Source organism: Polistes fuscatus, unplaced genomic scaffold, assembly GCF_010416935.1.
Source record: "Polistes fuscatus isolate 324 unplaced genomic scaffold, CU_Pfus_HIC Scaffold18, whole genome shotgun sequence".
NCBI lineage: Eukaryota > Metazoa > Arthropoda > Insecta > Hymenoptera > Vespidae > Polistes > Polistes fuscatus.
Genome location: NW_025113086.1, coordinates 3968537 through 3988044, shown reverse-complemented (window position 1 = coordinate 3988044; position 19508 = coordinate 3968537). Strand labels below are relative to the sequence as shown.

General features: G+C 35.4%; 2 protein-coding genes across 6 annotated transcripts; both read right to left on the bottom strand.

Moving 5' to 3' along the window:
- Positions 1-4591: 4591 nt before the first annotated feature.
- On the bottom strand, positions 4592-11927 carry LOC122515456 (pancreatic lipase-related protein 2). 2 transcript variants are annotated; one of them, XM_043632828.1, is made up of 7 exons: positions 7505-11927; positions 6733-6844; positions 6241-6389; positions 5914-6168; positions 5289-5480; positions 4974-5142; positions 4592-4853 (listed from the first exon to the last, which is right to left on the bottom strand). In XM_043632828.1, exons 1-7 carry the CDS (start codon positions 7569-7571, stop codon positions 4739-4741), a joined length of 1059 nt encoding a protein of 352 aa, XP_043488763.1. In that variant the 5' UTR covers positions 7572-11927; the 3' UTR covers positions 4592-4738. The 2 variants fall into 2 exon arrangements, with proteins under 2 accessions (XP_043488763.1, XP_043488764.1); XM_043632829.1 differs by having other exon boundaries at positions 5289-5426.
- A 254-nt stretch (positions 11928-12181) lies between these two features.
- Positions 12182-19508, bottom strand: LOC122515450 (vesicular glutamate transporter 1). Of its 4 annotated transcripts, none has more exons than XM_043632819.1 (9): positions 19358-19508; positions 17699-17843; positions 17353-17573; positions 16946-17259; positions 16658-16832; positions 16276-16568; positions 15637-16017; positions 15347-15556; positions 12182-15225 (listed from the first exon to the last, which is right to left on the bottom strand). In XM_043632819.1, the coding sequence occupies exons 2-9, from the start codon at positions 17770-17772 to the stop codon at positions 14962-14964; spliced, it is 1932 nt and encodes a 643-aa protein (XP_043488754.1). In that variant the 5' UTR covers positions 17773-17843; positions 19358-19508; the 3' UTR covers positions 12182-14961. The 4 variants fall into 4 exon arrangements, with proteins under 4 accessions (XP_043488754.1, XP_043488752.1, XP_043488751.1 ...); XM_043632817.1 differs by having other exon boundaries at positions 17353-17579; positions 17699-17900; positions 19358-19505; XM_043632816.1 differs by having other exon boundaries at positions 17353-17579; positions 19358-19505.

Here is a 19508-nt window from a genome sequence, read left to right as displayed (position 1 = left end):
TCGCAAGTGTATATACATATATATATACACACACTCACGCACGTAAATATACATAATATATACATATGTATGTATACACGCGCGCATACAACACAATACACATATACATACATACATATATATTATCAAGTTATCCCGAATAGAGTTCTTTATAAAATTAATATAAGAAAGATAATAAGAAAAACACTATCCATAAGTAAAAGTTCTCATGGTTCTTTCGACGTTCCAGCGCAGATTTAATAAGACTCTTTGTAAAGTAATCGATATTGTTCGTGTTAAATTTGTTGGACCGATTGTGAGATGATAACACTGAAAACAGCAGACATTGCATATACACGCATATGTACGTACAGCACGTGTGTTACGAATGGCGTGCACGTTACATAGCCAATGGTATTAACATTTCTCGAAGGAGTATAAGTAAATTGTCAAATGTAATAAGAAGAAAAAAAAGACGTAATGAGCTTCGTGCATAAGTGCAAGTAAAGTAATTAAGTAAATAATCACAAGTTACTTGTGTTTTTCGTGTAAAAGAGAAAGAGAAAGACAAAGAGAAAGACATGAATCAAGAAAATATACAAAATAATACATATTTAAAAGGATAACAACGAAGCTTCCGTCGACCTCTCGACGCCTTAATTCGCCGTCTACTATCGACGCCTATGAGCATGAACAAAGATAAGAGAAAAAAGATAAGTAACAAAAATTTTCGATCGTGAGAAAAAGAAAAGTAAAAAGTATGACATAAAAAGATGACGTTAAAAGATGTTAAAATTGGAGGAACATAAGTATCGCAGTACAACATAATATACATATATATATATATATATATATATATATATATATATATTTGTCAAAAAATGTTCTCTAGCGAAGACGACGAGTCTACTTTGATGAATTTCTCTTCCAAAATTGTTAAAAAAAAACGCGACGACGCATATATATGTACATACGCATAAATGTACTATATGTACTTATAGGGTGCTTCCTAATGAATGGTACAACCGGGTGGGGAGTGATTTTATATGTAAGAATCAGTGTAAAAAAAAATTATTAAGAATTTTCTCAAATTGAGGGTCTTAAAGAATAATGGAAGTCGCGTGTGCTCTAATAATTTTGTCTTTATCCGCTCGCGTCTAACAATGGACTGTTCGTTCTTTATTCTTTTCCACGCTAGTATATTTCGGAAGAATATAATGAATTTGCATCCGTACTCGGTCTAACAATAAGCTTGCTCGACAAAGAGAAAAACTTTCTGATCGTTTGTTCGTCTCTCTTTTTATATTACACTTGAGCAAGCTTGATGTCGTCGTAAAAGCCATTCAACTCGAAAAGTTTCATTGTCACTATAGATTCGTCATCTATCCTATAAATACTTACGACAAAGAGAAATAAAGTGCGATCGATCCTCGCGAGTCTTACAAAAAAGTAACGTGTTTTAATTTGAGCTCCCGCTTTGAAAAATATCGTATTTGAAAATCTTAGCTCCGTCCGCCGTATCACCTTTTTATCTAGATGGCGACGATACTAAACCTAAGAGAAATGTCTATGTTAAAACGTAGTAGATGGCAATGTATACGAATGCGTAGACGAAGACAAATCTTTATAACAAATAAGACATTTTCAAAGACGATTTTTTCGGAAACGGTACCTCAAATGCATCACTCTTGCATCAGCCGGTTGTCCTACTCATCCAGTACACCCTCTATATTACATATCTACATATATATGTAACAAATATACATACGTATAAGTAGCACACGCGCTCGCTCGCTCGCTCGCTTACTCGTACATACGCGACAAATAAACAATAAATAACGCTTACGATTCTCTATTATTTCTATGTCGAATGGGCAAATAATTAATTACAGACAAAAATATAACAAATTACAGATGTTTCTATGTGTTGTATAAACATACACGCGATCGTGGGCGCGCATATGTATACGTACATACGTGTGTATATTACGCACATATATGTATATATAAATACCACAAGTTACAACTGCAGATATTGTTGTTATTGTTTTACAAAAAAAAAAAGAAATTACAACAAACGGGCCTATCCTACTGTACGTCGTACGTGAATGATCTCGATCTAAAATCTGGACGTGAAAGCAACGGGGATGATAAAAGGGCGAAGGCAATTGTCAAATAATTGAGAAAACTTGAGAAAAAACTGGTGAAGATCCTGACGCAACCCTGACGTGGACAAAAATGGGATAAAAAAGAGAACGCGAGGGGTAGAGAGACGGGAAGTAACCTATATCCTATAAATTTAAGAATATTTGAAAATATTTTACGAATTATTATAGTAGAATCGTATCGCTGTAATATCCGTCTTAAAACGATATCGTAATAAAATCTTACGGAAGAGGAGAAAGTAAAAGGAAGAAAAAACAATTAAAGAATGTAAAGAAAATAAGAAGAACAAAATAGAAATTCGCTACTCCTCCGCCGCCGCCGCCACCCTCTTATTAACAAAATGAACATAAGTGAAAACCGTTGTTTGGTTCTATCGTTTTTCATTCAGGACCAATTATCTCGCTAGTGCGTTTCAAATAAAGTACTCGTTCTTATTAACTGTGCAGCATTGTACTTAAATGAAATAACAAATTCTTTAAGGCGAGTTCGTAAGTTTAACACTGTTAGAATAGTGTCGTGAGTTGAACGATGACATCGATTGATATTTGATCAAAAACAGCTACGAAAGAATTCCTCGGAGAGTCCATTATTTCTTCTTCTTCGTTTACTTCATGTTTTCTTTTAATTAGTCTTTATTTTGTCAATTGTACGAGAGAGTAGATATCGAATTGATAGATCGATAACTGCACGAATACGCATATATATGTACATGCATACATGCATAGAAACATAGATGTTTGACGCATGTTTAAAAGCTAGATTTTGGTAATATTCGAAATTACGATAAGCATAGTGTGCAGTATACGTAGGTCGGAAGTTGTGGCTCACACGCGGTGACAGTTTATTATTATCTTCATTACAGCCTTTCCCTTTTATTTCGAAAATCTCTCGAGAGAGAAAGAGAAAGAGAGAAAATTTCACAATTGCAATTTTTCCGCGTGCGTACTTTTTAGTAATGCGCGACGTAATGTCGGATATCAAATTGAAGGAAAAGAGAAAAGCGATTTTAAATAAAAGCGTACGCACCTGTTACCCCTATAATTCACAACAACGATGGCGCGGACATACATATTAGTTATGCAATGAACGAATAGCAGCCGTCTTTCCTTCCTTTCCAAATGATTTTAGCGCATTCTTTATGCATTGCGTGGTCGCTCCATTATCGCAACCCTTCGATGTCACCGTTCACATGACGCGAATTCAAATCTTTCAATATCTCTAATTGTCGCCATGTGATTAAAAACAAAGAAAAAAGAAAAAGAAGGAGTACGTATTGCAGGTGAAGTTTGTTGATTTTGTGATTAGTTTTCACGACAGTGGCAATGTATATCTTTCGTTCTTATCTAATTAATATCGAAATTAAACGAATGATCATAAAGTGAAAAAACTATTATATTGAAATAACAAGTTGCCTGCTTTTAAGGAGACGATGTTTGATTTTGTCCACACGATCAACTTCTTTTTTCCAACGTAGACTTTTAAACGCCTTCTCATATTCGTGTAAGGAATAAAACAATAATAATAATAATAATAATAATAATAATAATAATAATAATATTAATAATAATAATACTAATAAAGGAAAGAAGAGATAAAATGGCGATCCTGGCGACATGCATCTTATGAAGCGTCTCGTCTGAAAAGAAAAAAAAAAAAAATATATATATATATATCTTCCTCGAAGTAGCGAGAAAAAGGGAGAGAGTGAGAGAATGAGGGAGAAAGAGTGTGTGTGCGTGTGTGAAAGAGAAACTGTTGAAACTCGTTTATATACATGATTATCTCGTGCAAATAAAATTTTGAAAAAAGAAAAAGAAATGTAAAGACAGTGAAAGAGCGGATAGGAGAAAAGGTAAAGGGAGGAGAGGAGAGAAGAAACCCGTAAACGAAGTAAGCTTGATACGATGATTGTATCGGGAACTTGTAATCATTCCATTACATATTATACATACATATTAAGGTTTAGCGCGACAATGTAAATCCATAGAAGTTATTATTATGTCCTTAATTATTATATAATAAATATTGTTGTTAACATAAAATCGTATGAGCACGTTCTCTGGCAACGAGAAACGTTGACAGATAAGGTAAGCGAATTTTTTTTTATGAGAAATCCAATAAACTCCCAGCACCCACATACATATATATATATATATGTACATACATACATGTGTAAATTTGTAAAGTTGCTTAATCGTATAACCTTATTTACAGAGGAACGAAATTGATACGCCGAATATTACATAATTCAAAAGCAACATATTCATATGGCTTTTATAATGTTGCAATAATTCGTATTCACAGATTGGAGGAGCCTAAAAAATGAGGATAAATTTTATTCGTATCGTTTCCTCTCGCAGAAAAATGATAGAAAAATAATAAAAAAATAATGAAACTATAAGCAACATGAAAGCGTGTCGATTACGTGGATTATTTTTCTTTCTACTTGCTTGCATTTCATTTTCATTGAAAAATGAATAAAAATCATGATCGATCGGCTTAGTATGTATGAATAAAAGATGTGATTAGGTCTCTTTAATTAATTCATAGATTTTCTATTCTATAATTATATTGATGAGCTGCTTAAGCAAGCTTAATACTGGCGGTAAGACGATCGCCTCCGATTTATCTGTTGCTGCTTTTTTACGGGAAGTCCTCGGGCGTACGGTCTGTGTGCGTTTGTTGACAGATAGAAGATGCCTCGTGCTCTTTATACGAATGCAATCGATGAAACAAAATAATAAATTATTCATCGAGAATTGTTGTGTCATCTATCTCACAATAGATGTTATATATATGATATTGAACATTTGATATTGAAAACTAACGTATGTGGCGCGTCCTCTCCCATGAGAATGTAGTTCTCCAACGGTGGATTGCACCAGCCGATCAGATAAGAGAAGAGATTGCCGCAGGGTGCTGCCCAGAATCCTTTTTTCGTCGTGATCGACTCTATGTAATACGGCGTTACTTTTGTGTGGTCGCAAGAGAGAGTTTCTAAAAGGGAAAACTTTGAGATTCGATAGATAATTCAAAGGAAAACTTGTTACAATTCAAGACAATTCAAGACAATTCATTATAATTCACATTGTACATTACTTAGTTCGAATTATAAAGAAAATAAGTTTGGCGATCGTACTCACGGAGTAGAGAAGAGGTCGCGCATCCGGGTTGACTCGATCCGCCATTGACATAAAAATCCGCGTGCCCGTTCGGCCCCCACTGGCCTAAAATTCCCGCGCCGGTATGTATAACGTCGACGAAATGGGCGTCTGTCTCGTCTAAATCCATCGAACGATTGCCGTTCATGTAGAAAAATATCGTCGGGTCGAGGCCTAATCGGATCGGAAATCCAAAAGTACACAAACAGTTTCGACTTTGATTTCTTTTTTCCCGAGCCCGAAACTTGACCAAACATTAAATAAGTTATCGTTTAGTAATGAGACTTTCTCAAATAAATGAATGATGCGACAATAGTGTGCTAGATTAAGTCCCAGTGAAAGTTGACGCTGGCTGCCGCGTTTATACCAACAGATAGGAAAGCTCTAGTGAATCTCTCTTTCTCTTTTTTTCGAAAGTAATTTCCACAAAATGACCGAAAGTAAAACGAATATACAGAACAGAGTTAGCAGAGGTATTCGTAGCGCAAACGCTTAATTAACAGAGGAGTGCAAAAGATATGTAAATAAATATTTAGTGGTAGTATCTATAAAATCGATAATAATCGATAATAATCGATAATAAATCGAAAGTAGGTCGAAAATTTACCCGTTATTCTGCCGAGTTTATCGTCAGGCAAATAATTGGCTATCAGTCCAGCGATATGAGCACCAACGCTATATCCAAGAACATGAATATTGTCCACCCTTGTTCCTCGAGGATGATCCCTCAAGTACTTAACCAATTGCGCGATACATCGCGAACAGAAATCCGGTCCCCATTGTATCTGAGAGAGACAAGGCTCGCGTACCAACGTGCCGTAATCGACAATAACGATATTGTAATCGCCTCGACTGAAGTACGCTAGAAATGAGAAGAGTTTCATTGAATTCATACACATATTCCTTTCCAACGCGCGAGATATGAATTATTTACCACGTCTTAGATCCGTACTAGGTGCCAAGTTTCTACCGCCACCAAAGCCGTGAATAATGATCTTGGTTGGATTGGATTTGTTGAATCTGGAATAGTAGAGCGACTCGAAGCTTCGGACGTCCAAGAGTAAAGGATTTTTTTGCGTGTCTCTGCAAATTTTCCGATAAATTCATTTACGATTATTCATTAAAAAGCTCACCATAGTCAAGGTATTTGAGAGACAGGTATATTACTCAATGGTAAATCTCCATTCGTATCTACATGCATAGACGTCGGAGAGAAAGGTACGCAACGAAAGGAGGACACACCACTTTCGATACGAGAGATGAGAAATGGTCGTGATCTTGAAAAGGAAAGTATCTTTTATCTCGAGGCTTTCGATATGTACTAAAAGTTCCTTCATAGTTATTAAACGTTTGCAAAGGTCGCTAGAGAAAATAATTCAAAAGACGCAGAAAAATCTTGATCGCCTAAACGGTTGAGCAAGTTTACCTCGTGTACAAATAAAATTCGATTTGAGGATGTGGACACTCGAAAGGTGGTTTAGCGCACGATGTACTGTTGAAAAGATCCTTCAGGGTTTTATTCTGTGCGCTTACGTTATCTGCGAACGAAATGAAAAATAATAAAGAGATAGAGAGCATGAATCGCTAAAAAGACGAGTTCAAATACATATTTATTATCCAATAAACAGCATATCTATTACTATTACTATTACTATTAATATTACTATTACATGGCTCTTGCTTGAATAGTTCATTATTATCGGATCGTTGCATTAACGTTATGTTAGATGAAAAAGAAAAAGAGAAACGAGGCAAGTGGGTGAAGGTCGAGCCGTCGCGATTACTATCGACCGGCGGTCACTTTTTACTTTCTTTATAAGATTTTTATCCCAACTAATTATGTGTTGCAAGGTGTTTGTAACCTAAATTGTATCATATGTTGTTTTTTCGAAGCTTCTTCCACGATGCCAATTCAAATGTAATAATATTATTATTTATGTAATCTCTTTTTAAGGTTCATTTTTATAGAGATAAATGTTAACGAATAATTACTCGTTAACGAATAATCGATTTTCAAATTAGTTTTCACTTTGGCGTTTTTGACTGTGCGTTCAACTTGAGATGAATAGTAATGGTCTGCCCGTCCTGTCAGTCAGTCCGTCCGGTTAGTGAAAATCTTTCTGGCATCGATCTCGAACGATATATGTATATTCATTCGTGGTCAGTTAAATTAATGAATAGTGTCTGATTTTACTCACGTTGATGGACAAAGATCGAGCAGAAGAGGAGGAGAAAAAAAAGATATCTCTCGAAATTGATCGCCATATCCCACACTCCTCTGATTCGTATTCGTAATATAACATTCAGGCACGTAGAAGATCGAAACACTATTAAGATCGAACAAAATGTTTTTGCAAAATGTTAACTAAGCTAGCACGTTCGGCGGTGATAATAAAAAAGGAAGGATATGGGGAAAAAATAAATATTAGAAAGTAAGGGAACTTTTGTTGTGAGAGAGCTCTCTCTCACTGAAGAGAAATAAAATGCGCAATGAACAAAGTGTAAAAAACATGCGTGCTGGGCCTCCGAGTGGCCGAAAGCACTGCAATGAAGAACTTACAGAGGAACGAACTCGAATGAGCTCGCGTTCCACCGGCGAACACGTGGAGAACTCACTTTCCCCTACTCCTCTTTTACTCTTTTACTCTTTACTCTTCCTTTCCGTTACAGAAAATCCATCTTGTTGTTCCAATTTTAATTAAACGATTTTTAAGTCGAATTTATTTCAAATATATTATACATTTCAGTTATTTTCAACATAATTATCAATCGAGTCAATCTTTATTTTATAGACGATTGGTGAGAAACAATACGAATTATAATAACGTATAACGAGATCGTTTTCATTTCGATAAAACTGCTATTTCTTGGCTAATCTTTCTTGGAGTATAACAATTCTGTTGAAACTATTCAAATGAAGTATCCCCTTTGGCATTTATTATTTGACGTTCAAATAAATAGTCCTTAATCCTGAACTTTTTGTGCCAACTACCATAAATGTGCATTAGTACGTAATACTTTTTTTCCACGTTTCGAGTGGCAACTAAAAAGGAAAGAGGAACAGGAAGAGGAAGCTACATCGAAAACGAATGATCTCCTTAAACGTCATACGAGAAATTTAAACGCGAAAATGTTCTTTATTATTTCGAACTCGGTGATTATTCGAACGTTCTTACGTTCTTTTCTTTTCTTTTTTCTTTTTCTAATTAGAACGTTGAATCGTAGAACGTACATAAGTATACTTACATACACACATACATACGAGCGCACGCATCCACACACACACACACACGCACATTACATACATACATACATACATGCGTACATTCATATACATAAGAAGATATATATAAGAATTAATCATCCTCTCTCTCGAGTCCGTTGTAAGTCTCTACGTACTACGTACTACATATGTATGCATTGTAAATAGATCCGTCGACGATTTTGCATGGCGACATGCAATAATGAATTAAAGTAAGAGGAATTTATCAATCGTCGGCTATCTAAAGGACATTATCGAGCTGAATACTTAAGAAATTTGAAAAAGAACGGCTTCCACTTAATTGTCAATAATCGTCAATAGCAGCGTGTTTTGTTTTAATTACGATATACATGTACATATCTCACGGTACCGGGGATATAACGAGAAGTAATCGATCGAATCAATTTTGCGAACGCTTAAGAACGTAACAGCTTAAGATGTACTTTTTAGCCTAAGACAAGTATCTTTCTACATAATAAACGTGAAACGTATTAAATGTATTATTAAATAACAATTTATACATAGATATTTATTGTCCGAGAAAAATGAAGATTTTGTCACGAACGTTTTATGGAACGTGGAAATAATAGAAGTGAACGATGCTATTCGTGACATTAGAATGAATTTAGGATCGATTTAAAAACACAGACACAGATTCAAGTAACCTCGTTAGATCGAGTTAATGTATAAAGACTAGGAAGGAAGCGCCTTCCTCGGTCTTCTTCGTTTACTAATTCAAATGAAATTTGTCTATATACATATTTGACGTTAATTTCTCCATCTGAAATGGAAATTCCTTATTCTTTCATTATTATAAAATGAATCTTGTCGATGTTAATTTAATACAAAAATATGGCAGAAGCTACAAACTGACTAAGCGGATATACAACATTATCATCGAACGGAATGGAACGTTCGTACCCAACGCAACGTTTAAATCGCATAGGAAACGGTCTAGCTAGTACTTCTCGGGACAGGAAACAGACGAAATGACAAAACGGTTCGCGTGACGCAAAACGCTCTCTCTCTTTTCTGATGAGACTCGTCGCTTCTAGCGCGGAGGCTTATAATTTTAAACTTTCACGAAAAAACAGAAATACGACATAACAATGAGAGATCGTGACTGTTATCTATACGAGTGCGTTTGCGTTGCGTTGCGTTGCGTTGCGTTGCGTTTCTTCGTGAATCTGTACGTTTTTTTATTAGCCTACATACATATATCTGTGTATCTTTCTTTTCTTTTCTTCTTACTTCGTAATCAATCGAGATTTAACGCTATGCCATCCGGAAAGCCCATCTTGGGTGTCGTGTTCAGATGAATACCAGTGTCAGACGAAAGAATTTTGGTCATACGTGCGGACGCCAAAAAGTTAATACATACATATATATATATATATATACATACTACATATTACTAACGGCGAACTATCGAAAGCCATCAATTATAATCATTTCATCGCAATTAATATGCTTATCTATCTCGTTGCGTGCGATCGTCCAAATCGTGGTAGATAAAAACGTAAAAATAAACGTAAAAAAATTTTGACCATACAGAAAATTTCCTCCTAAACGTACATGAAATAACTTGGAAGGAGAAAAAAAGTAGATATAAAAAAGGACGATCAACAAAGCTCGAGAAATTATTTTCTTTTGAAGAAAAGCATCGATTGAATTATAAACATATATATATATATGTGCATCGAGAAGGATAACATTTATCGATTGTGAGAAGACGATCGCACGACGAAAGAGAATTATTTTCCATTTGTCATCTTATTGTCGGTAAAATGTATTACTTTTATTTGCACTTAAATTTTGTCCACGTTATTGTCTATTATAGTAATAATAATAATAATAACAATAATCAAATTCAGCTATATGTACTTATTGTTAGATAAACGCTTGTGCAACCTGCTTTTCCGACAATGGCATACGAGTATATTAATTATTATCATCCCCTATAACTAATTTTATTACTTTCATTATCATCATTATCATCATTATTATTATTATTATTAAATATTTTGATAAGTATCGACAATTATTAGCTATGTCTTCGATCTTTATCACGTATAGCCATTTTTTCATTTCTCTTTTTTTTGTTTCACATCCAAATTCTTTCGTTTTCCATTTACTTTGATTACTTATATAGTATATCAGATGTAAATCAACTCCAATCTTTCAGTTCGCAATCGTATACGTTCACAAGATGAAAATAATATCTATTGCGCTCTCTTCTTTGCTACTGATTTCAAAGTGATGTACATAAACATATGTAGAATTATATGTCAAAAATTGATTTCTATATATACGTACATACAAGTATTATATCATGTATACGTAGGTACTTATGTTTATGTAAAGCTTATTATTATAAAGCGTTCTCTACCGAGTGTATCGATGACAGTAGGGCAGAAAAATAAAGATTAATGAATTAACGTCGACTTACGTATATTACAATTATATATTTATATCTAGTGGAACATAATGAAACATATTTTTTTGGAAAATATACATATCTCTTTAGAATAAACATTTATTATTCTATTTGAATCTATTTGAATTTATTCGAAATGCTTTCCTACTTGAGCGTTTATAAGTTGAGCGTATTGCGAGCTCTTCTGCATCGGTACACTCCGTATTTATAATATATGTAGTATATAATAAATGTAAGTATATTGTCACACGTTTAATTATTATCATCGTCATCATTTTGACTATCATTTTTCGAGCTATATTTGTATTATCTATGTACTTATTTGTATGCATATATTAATGCATCAGTATTATTGTTCGAACAGCATTAGAACTTATCCTAGATATTTCGTATAATAATTCTCTTACAATCAATGTTACATTATAGAATGAATTCATTATATTTTTTTCCCCAATCTCAATCCCCATTACTATTGCCCCATATTTCATCAAAGATGAAACCGCGTGTTAACTTTAGGCCGGTTACTACTCCAATGTATAATGGTGAATATTACATATAGTACACTCTTAACGAAATAATGTTACTGCAATTTTTCTTGCCACGATTACGATCTACATATTTGCGATTACAGAACAAATTTGTTAACGCGAAACAATAGCAGCGAATCGTGTTGGGAAGGAAAACGTATCGCATTTTCAGCTGATATTTGATACATAACGACTTTTTTCAAATTCTTTCGAATAAAATCTCGAAAGATAAAAAAAAAGATATCTAGCATTTTATTATTAAATATTATTGTCAGAGAAAAGACGACGTAATCGTGGCTCCTATAGTAATATTATCAGCACAGTCTCTCTATCGTCGAAAAATGTCATATCCAAGCGAGATATGCGTATATACATATATGTTTGTATATATGTATATATCTATATAAGTGTATATTTAACGCGCGATTGATATCCATATATATGTAGAATTATTTGATATAGTTATCAAATGTATGTGTATAACATTAAATAGACATATTTCATTAAAATCATTCAATCGTTGTCAAAAAATAACGTATGCTTGATCAAATTAAATCGACGACTTAATTAACACTTAAGGATTTAATAGATGCAAGAAAGGAACGATTCGAGTAGTCGTAACCGCTTTGTTGCTTTTTCGCTTTTTCGCTTTTTCGCTTTTTTCCGATGCCCCGGTATATTGTCCTAGGTAGCAATAACAAATATCCCACAATAAATCCTAATCTACTCTCAAAGTGTTGTTCTGTTCATTAACATGTGTAAACGTATCACTAGGAAATTCGTCATTATTGTCGACACATTGCAAATCTCATACAGATATTAATTATTACATCGACCGAATAGTCGGATAGATATCAAACATATTCTACATTTGCTTTTTTCCTCCCTCCCACTCTGGAGAGAGAGAGAGAGAGAGAGAGGAAGAGAGAGAGAGAGGGAGAGAGAGAGAGAGAGATATTTTCCGATATATAAATACCTAACTACATACATGTTTCTACCACATTTGACTTTTAAACTAAACGAGATTAAAAACGAATTATAAATCTTTCTAATCTCTAGGACAAAAAACATTTGAAAGTGAGTAAGTGTAGAAAACAGTACGTACGCGTTAAAACAAAATTCTAACGAAAATGAAGAATCAGACGACATTAATTCCGGTTATGCAACGTTTGTCATAAAGCTCCGGTCAATTTTAATTAACACGATTTTCTAACACGAGTATTACCCGCCCATACGTATGTATATTGCCCCCATTTAGGGTATAATTATTACAATTGTTAACGACGCCTATTTGTCTCTATAAACTCCCTCGTTTATACTCTTTTTTTTCCAATACGACTTATGAACAATAATAATAATAATAACAATAATAATAACAATGCATATACGTGTATATATTATGTGTTTGTGTGTCCTGCGTATGTATGTGTATATACGAATTTATCATTTCATTGGATTTACACGTATATCGATATCTATATAGACAACTGTCATCTTAAAAAGGTCTCGCATAAATTGACTAATTTTTTTAGATTTTCGAGCAACGAAAAGGGGGTTGTTCGATATTTTACACACCTCCCGCTTTTCCTTATTATCAACACACATGTATTTCTATCTGTATATGTATATGTATATGTATATGTATATGTATATGTATATGTATATAGTGAATTATTACGATTCGCCCCGCGAAACGATGCAAATAGATGATCCTTTTGTTTATCCACATAATCTGGTACTTATTCTTATTCTTTCATAACTTGTGATCAAATACGATCTTAACAATGCTGGGTATACGTATATACGTTAAGTATGCGTGTAAGTGTATATACATGTATCTTTATAATACACTTGCAGTAAATTTGGAAGGCGATACAAGTTACGTTATTTTAAGAAAAGGGGAGGGGGAATAAAAATGTTGATATTGATAAAAATTGCAACTTGAATTATCCCCGAAAATGTTGTTAAATAAAATGATTAAAAGAAACATTTTTTGTTTCTCTTGCGAGAACGAACGTTACATTGAAATTACGCGAGAAATTCATTACAGGTACTTAGGAAACACCTTGCGTATATACATTTATAATTAAGATCTCGTGTATATCTATATACGTAGAAGGGAACATGTATATATCCATATATATATATATATAATATCAATAGATAATAGAAATACATCTAAACCATGTATAATGTAACATATTTTTCTTAATTTTACACAATTAAACTTTATCGGTTTACTTTCAATTAACTTTCATCGTTTCACTTTGTTACTTTTTATTATTTCTTCTTTATTAATCTGAATTAAATAGTACTTTGATTGCGTTTAATCTTACTATAACGCTATTACTTTCAATATTATTATCACTTTCTTGCGGATACTTTCATTCGAACTTTGCGATACACGCGTTGAACTTTCTCGCGTGATTATAGACGAGAAGATTCTTTTATTGTAATTTATCCATATCGATGAAAAATGAATCTTTTTCTAATTTATTGCTATTAATTCTACCATCACGAGACGACGATTTTCATTCGTCGGTTTATAAAGAGAGATAGAGATAGAGAGAAAAATGAATAAATACCTAAAGGTTTCAACGATTGCGTCTCATTAGTCGCAACTGTTGAACAAATTTCGACTTTCTTTTTTTTATTTTGTTGTTGTTCTTTTTTCCCCTGGAAATTTCGCCGAATTAGGAATATCTATGTATTTTGTCATTATCGCGTAATCAATGAATCAATCAATCACTAATGCATACACACCTATAAGGGTATGTTTTCTATTAATTATTGTCGTAAAATCAGCTTATTGTCGGCAAAAAGATTCTTATTGTCTTCGCTTTGATCTCAAAGCGTTTGCCTATACGTAGATAACATTAATAATTGTTAACGAAAAGAGATGTTTGTTTCTCTTTTCTTACTTTCTTTTTATCATTAACGATTTCTTACCCGTTGTGCTTGAGTTTAAACTCAGCTTAAACTCTTCGCAAAATCTTCCTAAGCTAAATAAAGTTTCAATAATATTGTCTCCCCCCCACGAGCAATTATTTTAATAAATTATTTCTTTTTGTATTCGCAATAGCGAAATACTTGTAAGAAGTTTCTCATTCTGATTATAAAATGGTCAAATTTGAATCTATTCGCACGCAAAGACTTTTCTTTTTTTTTAAAGAGCATCGCCGTTTTCTGTATCCTATTCCTTTAGGTATACCACACAACTTCTTAATAATTAATCCAAAAATATTAGTTACAGTCATTCTCATCTAACATAAGATTCGCGTTTGCGTTTATGAAAGAATTGCAGTGAACGATAAATGAGTAGAATAAACGTTGGGAGTGGGTTGTCGCTCAACTCAAACCATCCTCCTCCCATTCTTTCCTATTTCTTCTTCTTTAGTCAGGAAATGGCGACTCACGCGAATAAATCTTTCAATTCCATTGATTCTGAGTAACGTCGTGCGCGTAATCGTCTCTAGCCGGTGGCTGTACCAAAGTCGTGTTTAAATCAGTGGCAAAGGGATTCGTCGAGTGGAAGGGATTGTTACTATTTGTCTCCGTCGATCCGTAACTTATAACAGGTGTCTTCTCTTGTTGTTGACCGTATGTATGATCGGCAGTAATCGACGATTGAGAATAATCGTTCCAATCATCGGTAATGGCTGGGTTGGTGCCATTTCCGAGGGACGGTTGTTTCTGAATTAACGTGTATATATATATATATTTATATATATATGAATATAATAATGCCTTTATAAGCGCGAGTAATTTAACTGAATGTTAATATAATAATGATAATAAATAATGAAAAACTCACAATAAATTCGGACTGCATTGTTGCCGGCGGCGGTGGTATAGGTGGTTTTGTCTGACTAAGTTCATTCATTGGATTCCAAGTTTTCTGTTCTTCGGCCGTAGAATCGGCCCAGGGTTGCAATTCTCCGGAGCAAAATATGGCGTAAAAGATTACGCCAAAAAAGTGAACGCAGGCGGCAATGATAAAGACGTTTCTCCACTCTTCGGCAGCCTAAAACGTTTATTTTTAGAAGTGAATTGAACGTTTTTCCTTCATGGACCGTAACTCGAAACGAAATCTAACTTACTGACCTTATTTTTCGTAATGTTATCGACGAAAAATGGTACCAAAAGGCCAGCTATCGTCCCGATACCGTTAGACATGCCCATCAGAATGCTCGCGTATTTCGGTGCGATGTCTAAATGATTAACGTTGAAGCCCGAAATGGCAAAACCACTGCAGGCGACACCAAAAATGAGAGCAAAGTTCGCCGCTGTGCCATTCTTGTGCATGGTTGCATTCGCGACGACCAAAAAAAAAATCGCCTCCATACCGAATCCACCACAATTAAAGAGTTTTCTGACGTTCGTCGTCGACATGATGCCACGTCTACGAAGATAATCCGCCAATAGACCACCGCACGGAACGATAACTGTCATCATCAAATGCGGAATTGAACCAACCATGCCAGTCTGATGAAAAATAATATCTTACATTAGTTTATTTGTTCTTTCGAAAGAAAGAAAGAAAGAAAGAAAGACAAGAAATTCGCTAATAAAAGATATACAATAGCAAGTATAAAGTAAGCTTTGTAATGAAATAAGCTGATGAAATAAGCTGATGAAATAAGCTGAATGAATAAGATTCTCTCGAAATAAAAGCGAGCGAATTAATATGGAAATTGTTAACTTTGAGAAGAGAGAAAAGCGTTAATAATAACTCGTAGGTACTTCGACGAGCGGGATATTGAAGGCCTCGTGTATGAAGCGGGCTTGAAAAAGGACCAAGAGATAAAAGTTCCAGGATCGGCAAAAGTTAGCGACGATTATCGCGTGGACCGGCATCGATGTGAAAAATTTTTTCCATGGAGTCGTGGAGAAAGTAGGTATCGGTGCTACGGTTTGTCCTTGACCTAACGAATCCTCGATATATCGAAGCTCTTTCGTAGAAATCGAAGGATGCTTCGATGGTTTCTCAAAAGCCAGCCAAAGCCAGAAACAGTACCAAATTAAACCGGCGATACCTAAAATGTGAACATTCTTGTTTTACCTAGAAATAGTTAAAGTTGCAAACTTGATCTCGGATTCGATACGAAATAATGACAAAATATACCATAAAAATAAAATGACGCAGTCCAGCCGAACCAATGACTCAATAAACCGGAAAGCGGCATTCCTATCACCATCGCTGCGTACGATCCACAAAATGCCAAGGTAGCCAATCGTGATCTTTCGAGTGGGGGCGCCCAGAATTTCCAAATACCATGGCAGGCTGGATATGTAACGCCCTGAAAACAAAATCAAAATATCCTAGTAGGTTTATTAAGTATCTAATTGATAATATGTAGGTTTAGTAGGTACATACGCGTAGGGGCATGAGAGTTGCAAAAATGAATCATACCTCGACGAAACCTTTCAAAGCTTGGACGATCATATCGACGATCGGATCGACCTTGAGAGCACCAGGCACGAGAAGATTCAAGAAGGAAGATATCGCGATAGCCATACCAAATATTCTATTGGCGGGATAGAGGGACGCTAGAAATCCACCCGGCACTTGTGTTATGAGATAACCCCAAAAGAAGGACGAATCCATGGCACTTTCCGTTGCGACCGTCCAATTAAATTTGATCTGTTCACCTTCCTCGGTCGTATTTTTCATCACCAATTTTGCCATTCCCATGTTACACCTCATACCAAAGGAAATAACGAATCCTGAAATCGAATCGTTTTTCTCTGTCAGTTTCCTCTGTCAGTTTCCTCTGTCAGTTTCCTCTGTCGTGCGAAAAAAGAGAATGAGTAATTCACCTAAACAAGCCAATACGGCAATGGTGTATCTCTTGGACAGACAGGGGCATTCCGGTTTGCAATAAGTATCGATATGTCGTAATGGTGGTCTTGCTGGTTCTGGGAGAGAATCGAAAGACGCTTGTCTGCTGTATCCCCGCTCATCCTCGAAACCTCTGTTGTCCTTGCTTGCCTCTGGAGGCATCTCGAATTCCTCATAGCCGGCATTGCTCCTTCTAAATCTATATCTATTATATTTTTCGTTAATATTTCAAAGGAATTCTTTTTTCATCGAAGACACGAGAAATTTTTGGCTGTAAGATTACTTTCATTCATTTTTCTTAAGGAACATTATATTTGACATTACCCAGAAAGTTTTTCCGACGCTTTAGACTTGAAGGAATCGAAGGCCACGAGACCCGCCGCCGCGAATCCAGACATTTTCCAATTATTGGGCTTGCTCCAGGACTATTTCCAGTCGTTGCGTTGTTATATTTACCGGCAGTCCCTCCCTACAGTGGCCCAATTCACGTATCATTTGTTTTTGCGATACGACGAGCTGTCGCAGACTAAAAATCATGTCATCCGTCGAATAAAGAAGAATCAGAATATTTGACAAATTAAAGGAACGACAGTTTTATAATTACTCGAAGAAAACAGATCGGAAAGAGGACTTTGAACGATTATATCCTGTTTAATGCGTATTCCTATTAAATCTCTTATCTACGTATAGCCCTATCGATATTATAGTAGAGAAAGATATAAGGGTGGAAAAGTACGGGAGTGTAGGGATGTTTATTTGGAGTGGCAGTCTCTCCATCCCTAATCCCCGAACTCTCGGGGGAATCTCTATCTTGAAGGGACCGAAGAAAAGAGAGAGAGAGAGAGAGAGAGAGAAACAGAAAACAGCCCTTCCGTACGTTTCTCGTATTTCTCACTTAAATTCTTAGAATTTCGTTTGTCCTATTTTCATCCGATCTCTATGTTTTAAAATAATTTCAAACATAAGTATAGAATAGCAATCAAGTATCGATTGCCACGTGATAAATTACGTAAAGGGTTGGTTGCTCGCGCGCCTTCCAAATCGATGGATACTTTTTTCAAATCGAGCCTACCTAGTCTTGCTTTTGACAAAGGGTGAAAAGAAAAAAGAGAGAGGGGCGGGGAGGGTGGAGGAGGGAAAAGTCACGTGACGTAATGATCGAGAAATGATCTTGGAAACAAAGGTATAAAGATTAGAAGGGTGAGCCAAGATGAAGAGATAAAAAATGAAATAAAAGGCAAGGAACGCGAAAAAATGACAGTCGGATATTAAAACGGCACGTGACGAACAAAAGGCACTAAATGCACAGCACGTGTTAACGAATTAGGGTGGAACGACGTTGATGGGAAACGCTGACACAACTCTTAAATGGACACTAAGCATCCTCCATGTCGATAACTACTTCATCGAGTCTTTTCTTCTCTCTTTGATCGGTTTTATCGATCTCTTTCGCGACCTCTTTCGCGACCTCTTTCGCGACCCCTGCTTTCATCGAAAAGACCAATCGGGAAAAAATCATTCGATCATAGCGATTACTGTATAAAGTTAATATACCGATAACTGAAGCTTGTCTAATTTTCCTTTAATCATTTTTCCTAAATTGAACATTGTCTCGTCCTAGGCCCGCAATCTCGATATACAAAACTTCAATTCCACCGAAAAGAATATTATCACAGTTCCTCGAAATGTTCACTTACCCCCGTATATTAGTGACTGAAAGAAAAAGAGAAAAACCTAGGGGGCAAACATAAAGATCGATGATATTTTTCTGAAAACGAATCTGCCAAAATCACTAAAGAAAACACGTCACTAGAGATACCACCACCGATCATAACTCCACTCGTCACTTGTCGTTAACACACGGAGAAGAGACAAGATTCCTAATCACTATCGTCAATCTGTATCGTCATCTCTGTTAGGTAATAGAAAATAAAGCACAAAAATGTGATTGTAAAAAGAAGAAAAAAGTATAAGGGAACTCACCAATAATGAAAAGTAGATATGGGCGCGAGTAGAGAGCAGGATGATGCGGGGTACGCGACGGAGAACGTCGTCGACGTTGCCTAACTCCGCCGCCACCACCACCACCAGCACCACCACCACCACCGTTGCCACCGTCGACGCCGTCGTCGTC